Raw genomic sequence first — 21,595 nt, 5'->3', positions numbered from 1 at the left:
AAAATTACTAATAAAAGTTTAGCCTTTCCATACATCTTGGTAATGTGCCTACCTAATGGTAGCCTGTCCTTTTCAGTATACAGGAAGCCCACCCTACACAGGCAGATAGATACATTCATAAACTTTCCCCATTGCCTCCCCCCCCTCAGCAGTGTGATATTATTAAAACACTAACCAGTAGAGCCTATAACCTTTGTTCCAATAAGTTCTCTTTTACAGCAGAACTTAATTACATACACCACACCTTCTGATCTAAAGGCTACAATTCCTACAGTATAAAAAAAAAATAATCAACCCTCCTCCAATTCTCAACCTTCTCTTCAGAAAGATTTCAGTAATGCTATCATCATCCCCTATGTGAAAGGTACTTCATAAAAAATCTTAAAGAAATAGAATCTCTGCATGGCTTCTAAGCCCCACTGAAAGCTTGCTTTCCTTATTCTACTTAAGATTAGCTCCCTCTTCTCTCTTTCTCTCTCTGTGCCTGGAATATATAAAATGCCTGCAAGTTGTTCCTGTAAGTTGGCCTATGGACAGGCAGGAAGATCAGCCAACATTCATGTAGAAGAATACAAAAAATACATCTTCAGTTGACTGTGGTCATTCAGGCCTTGCGAACCATGCTTTAGATATAGCTCATAGAATCAATTGGGAAAAATACTACTATGCTCCATCACAGTACATTTAAAAGAGAGACTATTTTTGGTATCTGCAACTGCTCTCAGCAATCAGCCTAATTTAAAATAATATGGTTGCATTAAACTTATCAAAATATGGGAAATGCTAATACTTCAAAATCCCAATTTATTCCTACAGAGGCCCACAGAGGGTGCCCTACCTAGTTAGGGCTCTAGTCTTTCATCCACATGCTTCACTCAGTTTTGTGTTGCCATTTTTATGTGGATTAAATATTAAGATTTAAATATTATTTTTATTCCTTTCTCAGTGCTGTTTCACTCCATTAAGCCTCTAACATTACATTCATCAACAGATGTGATCCATGATCTATCTCTAGCAACTTAAGTTAGTCTTCCATATTCATCCTTTCTATTAACACATCCCCATTAAATTGTTTAAGGAATTTATAACATATACTGGAATATTAATTAAAAGAAACTTTAATAAATACCACCTATATATCAGCAATGTCACATTGCCATCTTCATGGGAACATACAACTATGACACGTGCATGCAGGCAAAAAACTTTCCAAATCTCAACAAATTTGGGTGCGTGATACTGCCCCAAATTTGGGAAGCCTGCATATTGAGCACTTCAGCTCAACAGCCAAGACAACCCAATGTAGCCCACTAGGGGAATCTTTAGGACTCTAGGAACAACAGTAGTTTTCTCTCTTCTGCTTCATTTGCTTTTTGTAGTGCCTGCATGCACATTTCATAGTTGTATGTAGCCATGATGATGGCAATGTGACATTGCCGAAATATAGTTACTATTTATTAAAGTTTCTTTTAATTAATATTCCAGTATACATTATAAATTCCTTAAATAATTTAATATTCATGTGTTACCAACATATATGCCTATCTACAAGAATTATTAACACATCCATAGAATTTCTCTAGGGTTTTGGTTTGCTAGCATTATGATGATGATGATAACAATGAGAAAATAAAATGATAAAAAAATTTCTTATCTTTGCCACAGTATTGATGTGCTATAGATTTGCAACTTTTCTTGACATAATAAACAGAGACCTAGCAAATAATAGACAAGTTTGGGAGAAAATTGTTGTTAGGAAACTAGTCATGCAATAATAATTGTGTCAGACTATTATAATATCTCATATAAGTTTGTATACATTTAAATTTCAGTAATATTTGTGCTTTTTATTTTTGCCAAGAAGTTCATTAAATTAAGTTATGCATTTGAGTACTATATGAAATTTACTTAAATTATATAATTACATTATTACCCAGTGTAATTTATTTCCCTGTATTTAGATATATTAATTCTGCCAAAAAATTTGATGTATCCTGTCGTTGTTTCCTCTTTACTTGTTCTTTGGAACAGGCAAAGCATAATAATTTGGTAAGTATATCTGTAATAACCATACTTAGCATTACCATTTAAAATGACAATAAATGCACTATAAGTCTGCAAGATTCCCTGACCAAATTGAATAACTGTTGTAATACATATGATATGAAGGTCAGCAATAAAAAGACAAAGATAACGAAAATAGGCAGAAAATGTCAACTGCATTTTGAACGGAGAACCTGTGGAACAAGTAAAACATTTCAGCTACTTAGGCATGATTTTTTACTGAAGATGGTAAATTAAATATGGAGATAGACAACAGAATCAACAAAGCTGGTATGGTAGGAAGTCAATTGAATAAATTCATATGGAATAAGAGAGAAATTAGTCGGAACACTAAATTAGCTGTATACAAGACAGTGTTCAAACCAGTTTTAACTTATGGATCTGAGAGCTGGGTTAGAAGTAAAACACTTGATCAAAAACTAGAGACTGCAGATATGAGAGTCCTGAGAAAGATTAGAGGCATGAACAGATGGCATCAATGGCAATATCATATTAAAAACGAGGATATCAGGAAAGAACTTGACATTGTCAGCATCCAGGAATTCATTAGCAGAGCTAATCTCAGGTGGTACGGTCACTTAAACAGAATCGGCGAGGAAAGATTAGCGAAGCAAGTGTTCTCTGCCAAGTTGGCAGGAAAATGACCTAGAGGAAGACCAAGATATAGGTGGATTGATACGGTACAAAGTGCCTTATACTTTAGTAATATAAGATCTGATAATGTTGGAGTCTTAACAGGTAACAAACTGATTTGGAGGAAAATTGTAGATAGGAAGTTAGTAATGATGTAAATTTTTCATGTAGTACTATCATATCCTGTACACCCCTTGAGGGTACATGGCAGGAATTTGATGATGATGATGACAATATTTTTAGGAACATTTTAGGAAAAGGAAGATGTGCTTGTCTTATAAAAGGATGTGTCATTTAAAATGCAACCCAAACTACCACAGTACATGTGACATCAGTATAACAAGATAGATAAATTTTTCAAGTTTCTTTCTGTAATCATAATGTTGTACAGATTACATACAACTTTACAGAAATGTTTACCTTTTATAAGACAAGCACATCTTCCTTTTTTGTATGTACCCTAAGCATAAACTCCTGGGGAAAGGTTACATTTGTTGTAGAATCTTAATGCAAGCATGACTATAGGATTAGATGACATATCATCTAATGTGCAATGGAATTAGTAAGAATTAGAAGAATGTGCAATGGAATTAGTAAGAATTAGAAGAATGTGCAATGGAATTAGTAAGAATTAGAAGAATGTGCAATGGAATTAGCAATAATTACAAGAATTTGCAAGGGAATTAGCACCTCCTCTGACCACACTGTATAATTTAAGCTTCAGTTCTTTGAATGTGTCAGTGGAGTGGAAAGAGGACAAAATAGTTCCACTACATAAAAGGAGGCTCCAAGACAGTAGTAGTAATTATAAGTTAGTCAACTATTTATCGTAAAGTGAAAATCTAATCCCAACAACCTTTGTTTAGCTTGAATCCAGCTTGTTCTTGTCCAAGCTTCCCTGTCTGCAATTTTTCTTAGCTGTTTCTCAGAAATACTTGCATAAACACTCAGTAGGGAAATACCTCTTCAATTTCTCACTTTCAGTTTTATTTCGCTTTTTATAAATTAATACTATGATAAATCTAGTCCAATTATCTGGAATGTGACCCTCTGACCAGGACTTCTGAATTATGCAGGCTGTAAAATGTTTGTATCTTCATATTTCAGCATTTCTACTTGAATAACACCTACTCTACCTGCCTTGCCACATTTCAGATTTTGATTACTTTTTTTTACTATAAGTATTGATATGTATTCCTGATTGCATTTCTATTGAGTGTTTTTGGCCACCTTGATGTCACTGGTTGTTTCATCTAAAAATCTTTCAAAGTAATTACTCCTGACATCTAGAATGTCTTTATTGTCAATTTTCATGTCACCTTTATCATCTCTGATTATTTTTATAGTACTCTTTCCTCCATTTCTAAGCTCTTTCAACACTCAAGAATGTTTTGCTACCTTCCTGATATTTATTTTCTTCACTCTTCTTTTCTCTTGAATGCTTCTTTAATTTCCTGAGTCCACCATGAAGTTCTGATTTTTCTATCCTTGTAGATTACCTCACTATATGCCTCTCTGGCTGAACTAGTCAATGTTTTCTTCAGGGTTCGCCACTGAATCTCCAAGGTGTGTTTCTTGTTTTCAATCTCTTTCATTTTTTCTTAATTAATTTTTGTGTATATGATCCACAAGTTCACCTCTGAAAGCTGCTGAAAACTTTTTTAAAACTTTCTACACACTTCTTTTCAGTATGAAGTATGAAGTTCCTACTCAAAACTAAATGGTGATCACTTCCAATTTCAAATCATCTGTATACGCTTGTGTCTTGGGAAAACATCACTATCAACAATAACATAGTCAATAAGGCTTTCTTTTCTTGCATCTTCTCTCCAAATGAATTTGTGCATATTTTTAAGTTGGAACATAGTGTTAGCAATAACTAGTTCATATCCTGAACAAAAATATAAAAATATTAGCTTTGCTCTTTTCTCCAAAGTTTTCCAAAATATTTCTTTATGTATAGTAATAATTTCTTACTCTGCTGTTTAGCTCTTCAACAAGAACCAAATTTTCTTTTTCCTCGTGTCAGCCAACTTTTCCAATGTCTCAAAAAACCCTCCACTTCTTCCTTATTAGAACCTTTTGGGACCATCATCACAAATAAGTCTCATTGTCCAGCATCCCATTCTGATATTGCCTACCATTCTAGAAAATTATTCTCATATTTAGTGTTGCCTGAATATAACATCTCATATATTTACTAAAAAGATCTTGGTGATCTTTCTAGTAACTAGAAAGATTTTTTCAGTAACATCTATCATATCGATCTGGTACTTATTGCAATTCTTCTGTTAGTTCCATTTCTTTTCCATCAGTGCTTCTTATGTTGATAATGCCTGTCCTGAACTCTGCTGATGTTGAGTTGGGATTTGTTGCAGTAACTGACTTTTCACTGTTCCCTCTGGTTCCCCAACAACAACAACAAATGCAGCCTTGTTTAACCAAACAATGTCCCACTCAGCATGAAATTCTGTCATATTATACCATCATTTTGTATCATGGTTTAAGCTAGTAAGAATACACTTCGGTTGGCTAAATCTCAAATTGTCAGCCTCTCCTCATTTGTTCAGTATCCAGGTGGATATCTAGCAGCAGGGCTGTCACCAGATTAGATCGCACCCTGAGGCAAACAGTTAAATGTCATCCCTGATTGATTATAAGACATCTGACATAATATAAGAAAATTTCCAATTGCTATTTTGTTTTTATTACAAGAGAAACATTAATGCAAAACGATTACATAATAATATTAATTAAATATTTGCTCTACGGGAATATCGCACCATAAAACTGTTTATGAGCTCTTCTAAATATAAATTATAAGATATGTCCACCTCTATTGATATAGTTGCTAGACCAGCCAATCTTTCTTGGGTCATTGCTGTTCGCAAATAATTTTTAATCAGTTTAAGCTTGCAGAAACTTCTTTCCATACTTGCTACGCTAATAGGAATTGTTAGCATAGTGATGGCGCCTACCGCAATATGGATGAACGAGCGCCCTTATTAAGCCCTGCAGTGAGGCAGGCTGCCTCTATGCTACGCCCTGTCGACCATACTGCCTAGCAGTATGCACCATGAGAAGGTTGGACATTAGATCAGAAGCCCTGGTCTGTTTTTTTGCATTTCTTCAAAGGCTATGTGGAGGTCTTCTCCAAGTTATTTGGCTTTAACCCTTAAGCTAGGGCTGCAGAAATCCACTTTCCTGCTTGCCAGGTGATTATCATAGACAAGTGATGGGTGAATTTTCAGTCTCATCCTAAATGCATTCAAACAAAATGTACTTTCTTATTTTCTTCGCATAATTTACACTTTTTTTTTCATTTTTAAACATCTCATTCATTATCGTGTTATTTGATCATGGGTGGCCTCCAGTGAATGTAATAAAGAAGTTTTATTTTCAACCAGGAGATAGTATCTTATGTAATTAATTTAATAAGTTAATTCCTTCATAGACTTTTTGATCCCCTGCCAGAAGTTGGTTTGCACAAGATACTCTCAAAGATACCTTGATGCTGTTTCTAAAAAGGTATCACTATTTATCTCTCAACCTGTGTTATAAACTGAAACTGACCCTGTGTCCAAATATTAATTTTGAAATAAATAGTCAAGTATTCTCAGACATTTTATTTCTCATAACTAGCAAGAGTCATCACCATTCAGAGATATCGTTAAACAAACAAAAAAAATAATAATTTAACAAGACCAATTTTCACTTGTTTTTCTACCAACTGTAATACTTTCAATACACCCTGTAATCCTTAAGTCGGTATGCATTTGTAATGTAGTATTGATAGGCTTTTTAATAGGGTTATTGAAAAAAAAAATCTTCCAAAGACAAGTTGGAGACCAGATCATGTTATTGACATTACATTGTGAAAAGTTAGTCTGCGCCATTGCTATTGTTGACCATTTTCTTTTGTTTTCATAAACATGTTTGATTTTTGCATTGAATTGACATATTTGATTTTCCCATTGAATTATATTTATGGACAATTTATGTAAATTCACAATTCATTATGGACAATTTATGTAAATTCACAATTCATTATGGACAATAATGAAAGGAAAGGATGGAAGCTACACTTTTTAGTTTGTAAAGTGCAAAACTCAAGGCAAAGGTGAGAGACCAGAAAATAAGAAAAACATTGAAGAAAAGAGTTTTGTTTGTGTCATCAACGAAAAACAATTACAACATACCTTCAAGACAAACTTTCCAAGACCTTTTTAAAGTGGAGACATTTAAGTTTCATGAGATATTCACTTTTCACAAAAAATGCTGTGATATAGACTTGGCAAGAAATCACCTGTGGGGAAAACACACCTCTGACTACTTCCCAAAGAAAGATGTAATCTAAAATGTTCGAACACTTGAAGTTGCCTTTTTAATACAGCCTATTCTTCTTCCTCTTCTTTTCAGCATTTTAGTTCTAGACAGTACTGGGGTCTGCCACTTGAACAGTTTTCTTCCACTTATTTTTATCTTGGGCATACCTCCTTTCCACTCCAACTTCTTCCATATCCCTTTTGATGTTTTTCCACCATCTTTTCCTTGGTCTTCCTTTTCTTCTCTTACATTTCCTTCACTTCCATTGTTATGACTCTTTGAATTGGATTGATCTACCTGTCTTACATGGCCAGTAGACCACAAAATACATGGCCGGCCAATGCTAATGTTTCTAACCCCCATATCTCATTCCTTATATCTTCGTTCCTCCTATGTTCTTTCCTTGATGTTCCATTTATCCATCTTAACATCCTCGTCTCTGTTCTTTCCAATTGTCCCTCCTGAGTTCTCTTTGTTGCCCATATCTCTGCTCCATGCAACAAGGCCAGTCTAATGGCTGATTTATATATACTTGTTTTTACTTTTCTGTCTATCGTTCTATATTACATTCTATCATTCCTCCAAGTAAACACTCCTCAGGCATTCTATCTTGCACACCACGGATCAGTGAATCTCCATTTCATCACACCTCTTACTACTCTGTTTCTTCCTCGCTCACTGCATCCCTCAATCTTTCTCCTCTGACACTTTATTTCTTTGTTTCCCCTGCTTACCTGTTTCCTGTAATCTCTCCATCCCTGGTTCCAGCACTCGCTCACATTTTTCTCCTTCACGCTGTTTTATTGGTTCTCCTATTCTCTCCTCTTCTATCATTCCTGTAACTCTTTCTCCCTCCTACTCTGATTTGCTTTGCATTCATTGTTTCCAGTCACCTAATCTGTTCTTTCATGCTTCTCATCTTGTTCCTGAGACATTCCACTTCTTCTTTCAGCACATCTCTCTCTCTCTCTACAAGCTAAATACTCTTGCTCACCATTCGTCCTCCCAGTTAACACCATCTTCAAAAACTTCACAATATTTCAAACTTACCATACTCCCTACTTTTATTTTTTCATTCACATTCTGCTTGTTATCCTCACCCTTGATCATGCTACTTGTCTCTTTCCATTTGATATTCTCCATTTTCTGACATACCGCTGCCAGGTTACATTTACCACTGCCAGGTTTCTACATTTTCCACATATATGCACTCCCCAATCTCACAAAATCCCATAGTATGCTGTGTAAAATGTAGTCCTTAAATTGGGGGGGGGGGGTGATAAGCCATTGGCAAACTAAGCTGTGGCTGCTGCCATCATTCAAACACTGCACAAAGAACTTAGCACCAAGAACTACTACAAACGACACTAAAATATTATGTTTTTAAGTACAAATTCCCAAAATGCAAATTACCTACAGACTATGTTGTATCTAGCTTAGATTTCCCATAATTTAAGGTAACAAACTCTAATAAAAATAATGAAAACTTATCTTTTCTTTCATTGCTGCCTTTTGACACATCAGACTCTGACATTGCAGTTTGGCATTTTTTGTGATATAGTGAAATAAATTTTACTGTTCAGTCAGTTTTACATTTATGATTATATTTCTTTACCAAAATAAACAACAACTACTGTTTAAAAATTCTCTGGTCAAAAAACTTTCTTACAGACGCATTTTGTTTATACTGCTCCAAAACTTTTAATTTCCTTGCTATCAGAGTGAAGAATATCTGAGAAAGGATCCAGTTGTTTATAAAATGTAACCGCATATGTAAAATCAGCATCTAGAATATTCATATACACATTTAATTAATTGCACAATTAACAATGTGGTTCACTATAACAGTTGTTTTATGTTCTTCTCTGTTTATCTTATTTTCTTAAAATAAGTTGTTTTTTTAATTTGAACTTAGACAGATACTCTGTACCTTGGCTCAAATGCATGCTATACAAATTTATATGCTCTCATTTTATATTTCAAATTGAGAGCATATAAATTTGCATAGCACACATTTGAGCCAAGGCATAGGATCTGTGTAAGTTCAAATAAAAAAAGCAACTTATTTTAATAAAACAGGATGAACATATCAGAAAATAAAACAATTGTTACAGTGAACCACATTGTTAATCATGCAATTAATAATTATTTTGTTCTTTGACTCTATAGATTGATGTGTGAATAAAGTTATCTACTTACTTTTGAATATTAAGAAAATATATTTCTATTTGCTAATACATTTGTGTTTGTTTTTCTTTTAGTTTCGTATTATCACTTCTCCAGATGGCACACATGTTGGAGTAAATGATATGGTCATGAATAGTTACAAGTAACTATTTCTTTCTGTTCTGCAATTCATGTATTTTGTTAATCAGTATTATAAATCCTGACTTGTTAGTATAAATTAAAAGTTTAGTTAAGCTAATCTTAAAAGTAAAAGAAAAATCATAAAATAAAACAATGTATTTAGCCATTCAATTTTAACTAATGTAATATGGTAGGCCAGGTAAAAAAAAAAAAAAAATATGGGCATAGCAGTATAACCAAGTTGTAGTTTTTTTTCTCATCATTGTAGTGATCTGAATTATCAGATTATTATTACTATTACGTAACACCTCCAGGGAGTCCAAAGACTCATCGAGGGAGGGCATCTACTTTACAACTCTCTGTCTCCACCACTCAATCCACCAACTACAACTAACTGCAACTACACCAATGCCATCTTGATGTGGTGATCAGATCAGATCACCACATCTGATCTGATAATTTCCATGATAGTTTTCCCCTCCCCCTTTTGCTTAAAACCAATCAGTTGTGGAAATCAGCTTTTAATCACCTTTCCCTATCCACTATATGACATCCTTGAAATTTTATAATTTATTTTCAAGGCCTAAATTCAGAAATTATAATTTTTTAAATCAGTAATCAAACTTTACAGCAATCTACAAAGTATTATAAAACATACCAAACTTTTTAATACTACACTCGATTGAAGAATGTCCACTTGGGGAAAATTCACCTTTCTCCACCCAGAAGGATTTGGAAAGGTTGGCATGATCTCCAAAATGAGTGAAAAAATTCCATTCAGGGGACATTTTAATAGAAACAATAACACAGATCCAATCATTCCATCTCCTTCACATGAGGGTGAGGATATCAATCATAGTTATCTCCCACAAAACTTCAAACTTTCTTGAGGAGTAATGCAATTTGGGATTTAGCTGACCAAATTGTAATTCTTATTGGCTTAAACCAAATTACAAAATGATGGTACAACATGACAAAATTTCATGTCGGCTGGGGCGTCACCCAGTTAAACAAGGCCCCTGTTGTTTTCACCAGGGAACCAGGGTGAACAGTGAAGAGTCAACTACTGGAACAAATCTGAAAAACACCCTAACTCAACATCACCAGAGTTAAAGATCGGTACTATAAACATAAGAAGCCTGAATGGCAAAGAAATGGAGCTAGCTGAGGAATTAGATAAGTACCAGATTGACATTGACAAAAAAGACAAAAATTGGTGAGATCTTTCTGAGCAATAAATACAAAATGTTATATTCAGGCATTGACAATCAAGGAAAAGAAGGAGTAGCCATTGTATTCTCAACACTAAATATGAGGCTAATCTTCTTGAATGGCAGGCAGTCTCAAGTAGAGTGATGTGGGCAAATATCAGAATGGGGAACTGGACAGTGAGACTTATTTCTGCCTATGGTCCCCCAGGAGGTTCTACTAAGGTAGAAGTGGAGGAATTTTTTAATGCTTTAGAGAAAGCATCTGAAACAATGAAAAAGGAAAAGTTGGTCCTTGTTGTGGATCTAAATAACAGAGTAGGAAATGATTGTTAGACATAGAAAAATATATTGGGAAAATTTGGAGAAAAGAGCAAAGCTAATAACAATGGCCAATATTTGTTGGATTTCTGCTCATGACATGGATTGGTTATTACTAACACCATGTTCCAACATAAAAATGTGAACAAATTCGCATGGAGAAAAGAGGCAAGAAAGTCTCATTGACTATGTTATTGTTGATAGTGATGTTTTCTCCCTTGTGCAGGACACAAGAATGTTCAGAGGATTTGAAATTGGAAGTGATCACTATTTAGTCTTGAGCAGGATAAAATTGAATTTCATATTGAAAAGAATGACATGTAAGAACGTTTTAAAGCAAATAAAAGTTGAGCAGCTCTCAGATGTGAACTATAGACTAAAACACACAAAGATTATTGAAGAAAAAATTAAAGTGTTTGAGAACAGGAACCAAACTTTAGAGATTCAGTGGCAAGCCTTGAAGAAAATCTTGATTAATTCAGCCAAAGAGGCATGTGTTGAGGTTTTCTGCAAGGATAGAAAAATCAGAACTCCATGGTGGATACAGGAAGTTAAAGAGGCAGTGAAGGAAAAGAAGAAAGCATATCAAAAGTTCCTGGCATATAAGTCAGCTTGTGCTCTTAGAGAATACAGAGACAAATGTAAGGAAGCTAAACAGTGTGTAAAACTAGCTAAACAAAAGTCATGGGAGGATTTTGGCAAGAACATAGAAAATAAATATCAAGAAGGTGGTATGATATTCTGGAGGTTGTTGAAGAAGCTTAGAAATGGAGGAAAGAATGCTGTAAAAGGAGTTAGAGATGATAAAGGGTACATGAAAACAGGAGAAATTGATATCCTTGAAGTACGGAGTAATTACTTTGAAACATTGCTATGAAATAGGCATACAGTCAGGAATACATATCCATACTTGAAGTTGAAAAAGCCATCAAAGGCTTGAAATGTGGAAAGGCAGCAGGAGTAGATGATATCCGACCAGAAATGCTGAAGTATGGTGGTATAAAAGTCTTGCAGTGGCTGCACTGCATAGTTCAGAAAGCCTGGAGAGAAGGACGAATTCCCAATGATTTGAGTAGAGCTCTCATAGTTCCCATATATAAAAAGGTAAATAAAACTGAATGTGAGAATTACAGAGGTATTTCCTACTGAATGTTCTTGGTAAGATACATGCAAGTATACTTGGGAAAAGGTTGAGAAGAATTGTAGAAGAAAAGTTTGGTGAAGAATAAGCTGGATTCTGGCCAAATAGAGGCTGTGAGGATTAGATCTTCACTTTACGAGAAATAGTGGAGAAATCATGGGAATATAGCAGAGATCCCTATTTGAGTTTTGTAGATCTGGAAAAGGCATATGATATGGTGCCAAGAGAGAAGCTATTCAATACGCTACAGTTATATGGTATCAATGGGGCATTATATAAGCAATACTTTATTTGAGTTGTAAGTCAGCAATTGGAATTGAAGGAAGTACAGAAAGATGGTTTAATGTTAAATCTGGTGTGAGACAAGGATGTACATTATCCACTCTGTTATTTAATATTTATATGGATCAGATTATGAAGGAAAGTGGTATTAAGCATGATATCAAAATTGGAGATGTTAATGTCAGCTTTTTGTTTTATGTGGGCGATGTTATACTTATCAATAAATCCGCTACGAGTCTGTAAAATTCCTTGACTAAATTGAATAACTGTTGTAATAGATATGGTATGAAGGTCAGCAATAAAAAGACAAAGACAATGAAAATAGGCAGACTCGTTGAAAATGTCAACTGCATTGTGAATGGAGAACCTGTGGAACAAGAAAAACATTTCACTTACTTAGGCACGATTTTTAGTGAAGATGTTAAATTAAATATGGAAATAGACAACAGAATCAATAAAGCTGGTATAATAGGAAGTCAGTTGAATAAATTCATATGGAATATGAGAGAAATTAGTCGGAATACTAAATTATCTCTATACAAGACAGTGTTCAAACCAATTTTGACTTATGGATCTGAGAGCCGGGTCAGAAGTAAAACACTTGACCAAAGACTATATGAGAATCCTGAGAAAGATTAGAGGCGTGAACAGATGGCATCAATGGCAATATCATATTAAAAATGAGGATATTAGGAAAGAACTTGACGTTATTAGCATCCAGGAATGCATTAGTAGATCTAATCTCAGGTGGTATGGTCATTTAAACAGAATGGGCGATGAAAGATTGGCAAAATAAGTGTTCTCTGACAGGTTGTTAGGAAAATGACCCAGAGGAAGACCAAGATATAGGTGGATTGATACAAAGTGCTTTATACGATAGTAATATAAGATCTGATAATGTTGGAGTCTTAACAGGTAACAAACTGCTTTGGAGGAAAATTGTAGATAGGAAGTTAGTAATGATGTAAATTTTTCATGTAGTACTATCATATCCTGTACACCCCTTGAGGGTATCATCATCATCAAATTCCTGCTATATACCCTCAAGAGGTGTACAGGATATGACAGTACTACATGAAAAATTTACATCATTACTAACTTCCTATCTACAATTTTCCTCCAAATCAGTCTGTTATTTGTCAAGGCTTCAACATTATCAGACCTCATATTTCTATCATCTAAGGCACTTTGTACCGTATCAATCCACCTATATCTTGGTCTTCCTCTGGGTCGTTTTCCTGCCAACCTGTCAGAGAACACTTGTTTTGCTAATCTTTCTTCGCCCATTCTGTTTAAGTGACCATACTACCTGAGATTAGCTCTGCTAACGCATTCTTGGATGTTGACAATGTCAAGTTCTTTCCTAATATCCTCGTTTTTAATATGATATTGCCATTGATGCCATCTGTTCACGCCTATAATCTTTCTCAGGATTTTCATATCTGTGGTCTCTAATCTTTGGTCAAGTGTTTTACTTCTGACCCAGCTCTCAGATTCATAAGTTAAAACTGGTTTGAACACTGTCTTGTATACAGCTAATTTAGTGTTCCAACTAATTTCTCTCTTATTCCATATGAATTTATTCAGTTGACTTCCCACCATACCAGCTTTGCTGATTCTGTTGTCTATTTCTATATTTAATTTACCATCTTCAGTAAAAATCGTGCCTAAGTAGCTGAAATGTTTCACTTGTTCCACAGGTTCTCCATTCACAACACAGTTGACATTTTCAATGATTCTGCCTATTTTCATTGTCTTTGTCTTTTTATTGCTGACCTTCATGCCATATATATTACAACAGCTATTCAATTTAGTCAGAGAATATTGTAGACTTGTAGCAGATTTATTTAGAAGTATATCATCATCTGCATAAAGCATAGAGCTGACATTAACATCTCCAATTTTGATATCATGTTTAATACCACTTTCCTTCATAATGTGATCCATATAGATAATGAATAACAGAGGGGATAATGTACATCCTTGTCTCACACCAGATTTAACATTAAACCATCTTCCTGTACTTCCTTCAATTCTAACTACTGACTTACAACTCAAAGACTACGTATTGCTTGATATAATGCCCCATTGACACCATATAACTGTAACGTATTGAATAGCTTCTCTCTTGGCACCATATCATATGCCTTTTCCAGATCTACAAAACTCAAATAGGGATCTGTGCTATATTCCCATGATTTCTCCACTATTTGTCGTAAAGTGAAGATCTAATCCTCACAGCCTCTATTTGGCCAGAATCCAGCTTTTCACCAAGCTTTTCTTCTACAATTCTTCTCAACCTTTTCTCAAGTATACTTGCATGTATCTTACCAAGAACACTCAGTAGGGAAATACCTCTGTAATTCTCATATTCAGTTTTATTTCCCTTTTTATATATGGGTACTATGAGAGCTCTACTCCAATCATCGGGAATTCGTCCCTCTGTCCAGGCTTTCTGAACTATGCAGTCCAGCCACTGTAAGACTTTTATACCACCATACTTCAGCATTTCTGGTCGAATATCATGTACTCCTGCTGCCTTTCCACATTTCAAGCCTTTGATGGCTTTTTCAACTTCAAGTATGGATATGTATTCCTGACTGCATGCCTGGTTAGTGTTTTTTACCACTGCCCTGTCATCGCTGCTTGTTTCATTTAGCAGTTTTTCAAAGTAATTACTCCATACTTCAAGGATATCTTTTTCTCCAGTTTTCATGTTACCTTTATCATCTCTAACTCCTTTTACAGCACTCTTTCCTCCATTCCTAAGCTTCTTCAACAACCTCCAGAATATTTTGCCACCTTCTTGATATTTATTTTCTATATTCTTACCAAAGTCCTCCCATGACTTTTGTTTAGCTAGTTTTACACAGTGTTTAGCATTTTTGCATTTGTCTCTGTATTCTTTAAGAGAACAAGCTGACTTTTTTGACAGGAACTTTCGATATGCTTGCTTCTTTTCCTTCACTGCCTCTTTAACTTCTTGTGTCCACCAGGGAGTTCTGATTTTTTTATCCTTGCAGACAACCTCACCACATGCCTCTCTAGCAGAATCAATCAATGTTTCCTTCAGAGTTTGCCACTGAATCTCCAAGGTTTGATTCCTGTTCTCAATCTCTTTCATTTTTTCTTCAATAATCTTTGTGTATTTTAGTCTACATTTCACATCTGAGAGCTGCTTAACTTTTATTCACTTTAAAACTTTCTTACATGTTATTCTTTTCAATATGAAATTCAATGTGAAATAAATTTACTAGCTATAAAATTTTTGCCTACGTATCTTAGGCATCCTTAGTACATTGATAATTTAACACAATCTAAAATTACAGTTAAAGAATTATTTTCAGAAAGTACCAATATAGCACTAATAGGACAACAAACAGTCAGTAAAATTCCTGATTATTAAAAAAATACAGTTATATAATAAACGGAATTTATTTAAAAATGATGTGATAATATTTCCAATTAAAGGAGATAACCAAAGGCCATCAGATCTGTTTAAGTTAGGTCAGTGCAGAAAGGTCTCACAACTCTCTTTATATAAGTGCTTTATAAGGAATCTATTTCTATCTAAAAGCTTAGTTTTTCTCAAAAAGACTATGTTTAGTTGAGATACCATGTTCTGCAAGACTGTTCTGGTTTATGGTAGTGGATGTACAATTTATGTTCTTCATGACAGATGGACTTCATGCACATCTGTCAGACTGTCCAAAGTAAGACAAACCACAGGAGAATGGGATCTGGTAGACATCTGGAAGATTGAGTGGGGAAAGCTTGTCTTTAGGTGAAGAAAGGAAGGTGGAAATCTTCCTGACAGGATAAAAGAATGCTACAATATTAAGAGGTTTTAGAGCTCTAGCTATATGTTCAGAAATCCCTTTAATATAATGAAAGATATCATGAAACTCTTTGATTCTGATCTTTGAGTTTCTTATTCGGTTTTGAAACAATGTGGGATTTAATATCCCCTTAATTTAAATAATGTTTACATCGCTGAAATGAAGCCTATTGGCTCTTTATTTATGTTATTTAATCGGTGCACCTTTTTGACAACTTGTATAGCAAAGTATATAAGTTCTTTTCACTATACCCTTAGTATTAATTTGGTCTAGCTACTCACTGATGAGATCTCAATAAAGATCGAAACCAGTCTGGGTAGTGACCTCCCACCATAATGTATAACATCATGCATCTCCTAGGAGAGGGGGTTTTACATTATGGGAAATACTAAGAATAGCGATCAGAACTTTCCCCACCTTTGCTACGAGTTGCCCTAGTTTGTACTACGTGCTTAGTCACCGATACTTTTATAGTTTACTATATTCGGCATGAAACTCTTTGATTCCGATTTTTGAGTTTCTTATTCAATTTTGAAACAATGTGGAATTTAATATCCCCTTAATTTAAATAATGGAAGATATCACTTGGAGTGGAATCCAAGTGATATCGTCAGAAGATTTAGAGTGGTTGTGTAAAGCTGTTGAAGGCTTTCTTAATAAAAGATTCATTAAAGTTATTTTTCATAAAAGCATATTTGATATAATTCAATTCTTGTTATAAACTATCTTCACTGGAACTAATATTATCATATTTGTTAGCAGTTATCATGGATATAATAATCAGTATGAGTTTGTTTTCTAAAAACAGAAAATTGCAAAATATTATCTGGTTGAAAAGGATTAAAATATCTAAAAAATCTACTTGTTTTTTTTTTCTTCTAAAGTAAACTGAATTCTTGGACGAATCACATTTATTTTTGAAACAAATAGATTTAAATCTGATGATGAATCTTTCCATATTGCAAATATATCTACATATCTGTATCATAGTGTAGGTTTAGGAGAAATGTCTTTAAGAAGAAGACAATCTTCAAAATGCTCCATGTAGTAATTTTCAAGGCTAGGAGAGATAGGACTACCCATGGCTATTCCTTCAACTTGTTGGTATAATTTGTCTTGTATACTGAAGTAACCCTCATGGATTACAAAGTCAAATAGTTTGATGATATCAGGAGGAAAATCTTGTTTAAGTAAATGAATAGTATTTGCAAAGTTACGGGAACTATTACTACATCATTTTTATGCAAATTCCTGATTGCACTTTTTTGGGAGGGGGGGGGATTTTACTGCCTGTTTATTGTCCTATTTAGTATCCTGCATACCCCTTGAGAGTACATGGCAGGAATTTGATGATGATGTGGTGGTTTTTGAAAATGATTCTTTAATTGTATAATTTTATATTGTGCTCTATTATCAATATACAATTTGTTTCACCTAAGTTTAAGTTTCCATGTTTAATTTTTCCAAGTACATCAACTTATGTACTGATGTTAATGTAAAATATTTATATGTAGGGATGGTCACCTGGTTCTCACCAGTAATATCATTCCTATTTTCAACATACCTAAACCACTAACATTTGTGAAAGTAGGATATCTAAACTGTCCAGTTAGGCTCTACATCCCAAACAATTTGCCTTTTTCAGTCATGGTCATTCTCAAACTGCCTGTTGTGGCTCTGCCATCTGTACCCAATGTGGCAGTAAAGTTGGCAAGAACAGAAACATCAAAATGCCCTAATTGTGAGGAAGATCATGTAGCATATTGTCTTGCATGCCAAAGGTGGAAGGAATGAAAAGAAGATCCAAGGAATTAAAACAGAACAAAGCATCAAATACCAGGAGTCAAAGAAGGCAAAAGTTACAACATCTAGTAATAAATCCTCTTATGCTGAGAAGGCATCCATAAAGAAGGCAACTGTAGGAACATTAATATATATGTCAATCCTGCCTTCTTATAACTACAACATCCCCAATGGTTATGATTTGCTTTCTGTTTCTCTAGAGCACATGAAAGAGAACAAATTGATATTAGCTCACTCCTAAGGACATGCCAAAAATGATCACACTACATGTGAACCCTACTTCCATTTCTGCAAAAGAAAATAAAGCAATAAGCATACTAAGTGCCATAGAAGGAGTCTAGTTTAATGATGTCTTGGAGATTTTCCCTGATGAAAAAGAAATAATGGACATTGGCTATTCACAGTTCTCAAAAAAAGCTAATAAAAACAAAACAAAACCTACATTCGAATCCAAATGATACCATCAAAAAAGAAATGATTAAAACATTTCCAGCCTGGTTGGACGAGTGGTTAGCATATCCGATCTCCAGCCAAAAGGCTGTGGGTTCGAATCCTGCCTTGGGCATGGATGTTTGTGATTGTCTGGGGTATGGCGTTGGTGTGGTTGCAGTTAGTTGTAGTTGGTGGATTGAGTGGTTGAGGCAGAGAGCTGTTGAGTAGGTGCCCTCCCTCAATGTCACGTAATAATTTCCATGTGTTAAGGCTTAAGTGCTGGAAGGACATCATGTTGGAGGTTCAATGGAATAGTACCAAGAAAGGATTAAAAACTAATTTTAATGCTTCCAGTATTTCATATAAGCAACTGAAACATCTTCAGGGAGTACAAACTACATTTGTAACACACACACACACACACACACACAAAAAAAAAAAAAAAAAAAAAAAAAAAAAATTAGTATACTTAATGAAACATGTGGCTATAACTCTAAAGTCCTATGTAGGTGGTGTGACCTCTCTCTAGGCACTTGTTGCCAACCTAGGATGTAAATTGGGACCTCTAATGATATTAATGTTTCCCAAATTTTGGGAAGTTTTTTGCACCTGTATTTGTTTACATTTGGTTGATTTGTGTGTGTGCCACTGCAGATTCCAAAAATAATCTTTCTTTTTTAAATTTACTATGATGGAGCATGATGGTTTTCTTCCATAAGATCCTATGAGCAGTGTCCCTTACTTGGTTCGCAAGACCAGATTAACATAGTCATGATTGCAGATGTAAATTTTGTATTCATCTAAATGGATGGTGGCCGATCTACCTGTCTGTCCAAAGTATGCCAACTTGTAGGAACAGAGTACTTTATATACTCCAAGCACTGAGAGAGATGGGAGCTGATCTTTGGTAGAACAGATAAGGGTAGCAAGTTTCCAGTTGGGCTTAAAGGCTGTGTAGAGGTTGTACTTTTTTAAAGACGTGGCTATTTTTTTATCAACATACCTTGGACATAGGGGATGGTGTTTGCATTTCTGAAATCATTCTGAAGAGATGACCAAGGATTGAGGGAAGAATTGATTTTTTTTTTTTTTTTTAAATTCTATAAGCCCTGTAGCCAGTGGATAGGATAGAGGTGTCTAGGAGGAGTCAACTATTGTTATTTTCCATCATAAATTGAATTCTTGGATGTAGACTATTGAGGTGACAGAGGAAGAAGTCTAATGTGTCTGAGCCATGAGGCCAAATAGAGAACACATCATTTACATATCTTAGTCCGATAGAAGGTTTGAGGAAGGGCTGGCTTAGTACCTTTTTTCAAAACTTTCCATGTAAAAATTGGCAAGTGTGTGTGTGGGGGGGGGAGGAACCCATAGCATTTTCCTCTATCTGTTTGTAAATTTTGCCTACCAAAAAAATAACTAGAATTGTTGGCAAAGGAAAAGAGATCTAAGATATCAGAAGGAAAAATGTTTTTAAGAGTGTTAAGGTGCCATTTAAGGGAATACTGGTAAACAGTGAAGTGATGTCAAAGCTTACTATTATATCTATATTATTAAAGTTAGATTTTCAATTGAAGTTTTAAAATGAGTAGAGGTTTTTTATATAGGATATAGTAAGACCAGTGGGGGTGAGTTTGCTAGTTGTTTTGACAATTTTTAGCATGGAGCATTAGTGGCATTTACTATAGGTCTTAGGAGAAATTGGGTTTGTGGATTTTAGGTAACCTGTGTATCTGCAGGGGGGGGGGGGCAAGAACAGAAGGATTTGAGGGTTTTTTTTTTTTAGTAATGTCAGTTCGGCCAAGAAGACACTTTTTTTAAGTAAACTTTTCAATTTTTTAACCTGCATTTTGGTAAGATTGTAGTCTAGTCCCACTGGACTAGCACATTTCTACAATGGAATTGGTATGGATTTTTTCAAAGCATTGATGCCATTAAGGCTCTCTTCCAGGAGTATAAACCAATCTGCTTTTGTTTGCAGGAAACACTAGAAACCTGGTGATGATCTGGTATTATGAAATGTAGCCATTATTCATAAGAACAGGATTGAGATGGACTTGCCCATGGAGGGTAATCATACTCCCTTCTAGCAGGTCTCACTTCATAAAAAATGTAGAGGCAGTTGCCATCTGACTATCTGATCTCTTATAACAGTATGTGGGATCTACTTACCTCATGCTGCTGATATCTCTCAGAATGACCCTGATTACATTATACTGTAGTTACTATCCCCTTTACTTTAAATGGGGAATTTAAATGAACACACTGAGATAGTGCCTGAACTAACATCACAGGAAGAATTGGTAAGCATATGCTCAACAATAATAATCTCTCCCTCTTAAACACAGCAACATTAATGGGAAAAAAAAAGAACTTTGCCTTAAATTATAAGTCATTTATATGCAATGGTAAATAAAGGTGATTGAGAGATCTTGCAGGAAGATTTAAACAGGCTAGAAGTATGGTCAATACTTCTAGGTAAATGACTGCCATTTTAATTCATTCAAGTGTAAGGTGATGCACTTTGGGAAGAGATCAGAAGCTGTGTACTATATTGATGGACTGAACTGAAGGAAACTGATGAGGGTAGGGACTTGGGTCTGATTATGAACAGAAAGTTGAAGTTTAGAATGCATATTGTAAAGGTAACCAAAAGAGCATATCAGATTACATGGTCAAAGAACACACTAACAAACAGGAATAGAGAGGTTATTGTTCCCTATATAAGGCTTTAATAGGACTACTTCTGCGCTAAAAGTAGCCTTATTAAATTGTACAGATCTGGACTTGCAGATTCCATGGGGATGAAAAAGTTGTGGAGAGGATCAAGAAGTGAGTGACAAAGATTGTGATAGGTCTGTGGAATGCTTCCTATGAGAATAAATTGATGGTTCGGAGACTACAAAAATTAGCTGATAGGTGAAAAAGAAGAGACATGATGAAAGGCATTTAAAGAGGTTATTTAAAGGATATTAAAGTAGTTTTTATGATTGACACTAACGACTTTTTTTTTTTAGGAATTAAATTTATTTAATCATCATCAAATTCCTGACATGTATCCTCAGTGGGGGTACAGGATATTATGATAGCACTACATAAAGAACTTACATCATTACTAACTTCCTATCAACAGTATTCCTCAAAATCAATTTGTTATCTCTCAAGACTGCAGCATTATCAGATCTTATATTTCTGTCTTCTAAGCCACTTTTTACTGTATCAATCCACCTATATCTTGG

At 34.7% G+C, this 21,595-nt stretch overlaps 1 protein-coding gene across 3 annotated transcripts in view; it reads left to right on the top strand.

Annotated features, from left to right (window-relative positions):
• The window catches only part of PNKP (Polynucleotide kinase 3'-phosphatase), a 242,599-nt gene that overhangs the window by 199,529 nt on the left and 21,475 nt on the right, over window positions 1-21,595 (top strand). For all 3 annotated transcript variants that reach the window (XM_090408408.1, XM_090408407.1, XM_090408409.1), the window contains 2 exons: window positions 1,962-2,049; window positions 9,285-9,352. In XM_090408408.1, coding sequence (XP_090264534.1) covers window positions 1,962-2,049; window positions 9,285-9,352 — 156 coding nt within the window. The remainder of the gene's footprint in view (window positions 1-1,961; window positions 2,050-9,284; window positions 9,353-21,595) is intronic.

Source organism: Typopeltis vanoorti, chromosome 18, assembly GCF_054136105.1.
Source record: "Typopeltis vanoorti isolate ZY-2024b chromosome 18, IOZ_Tvanoo_1.0, whole genome shotgun sequence".
NCBI classification, from domain to species: domain Eukaryota; kingdom Metazoa; phylum Arthropoda; class Arachnida; order Uropygi; family Thelyphonidae; genus Typopeltis; species Typopeltis vanoorti.
This window is presented reverse-complemented; position numbering and strand designations above follow the sequence as displayed.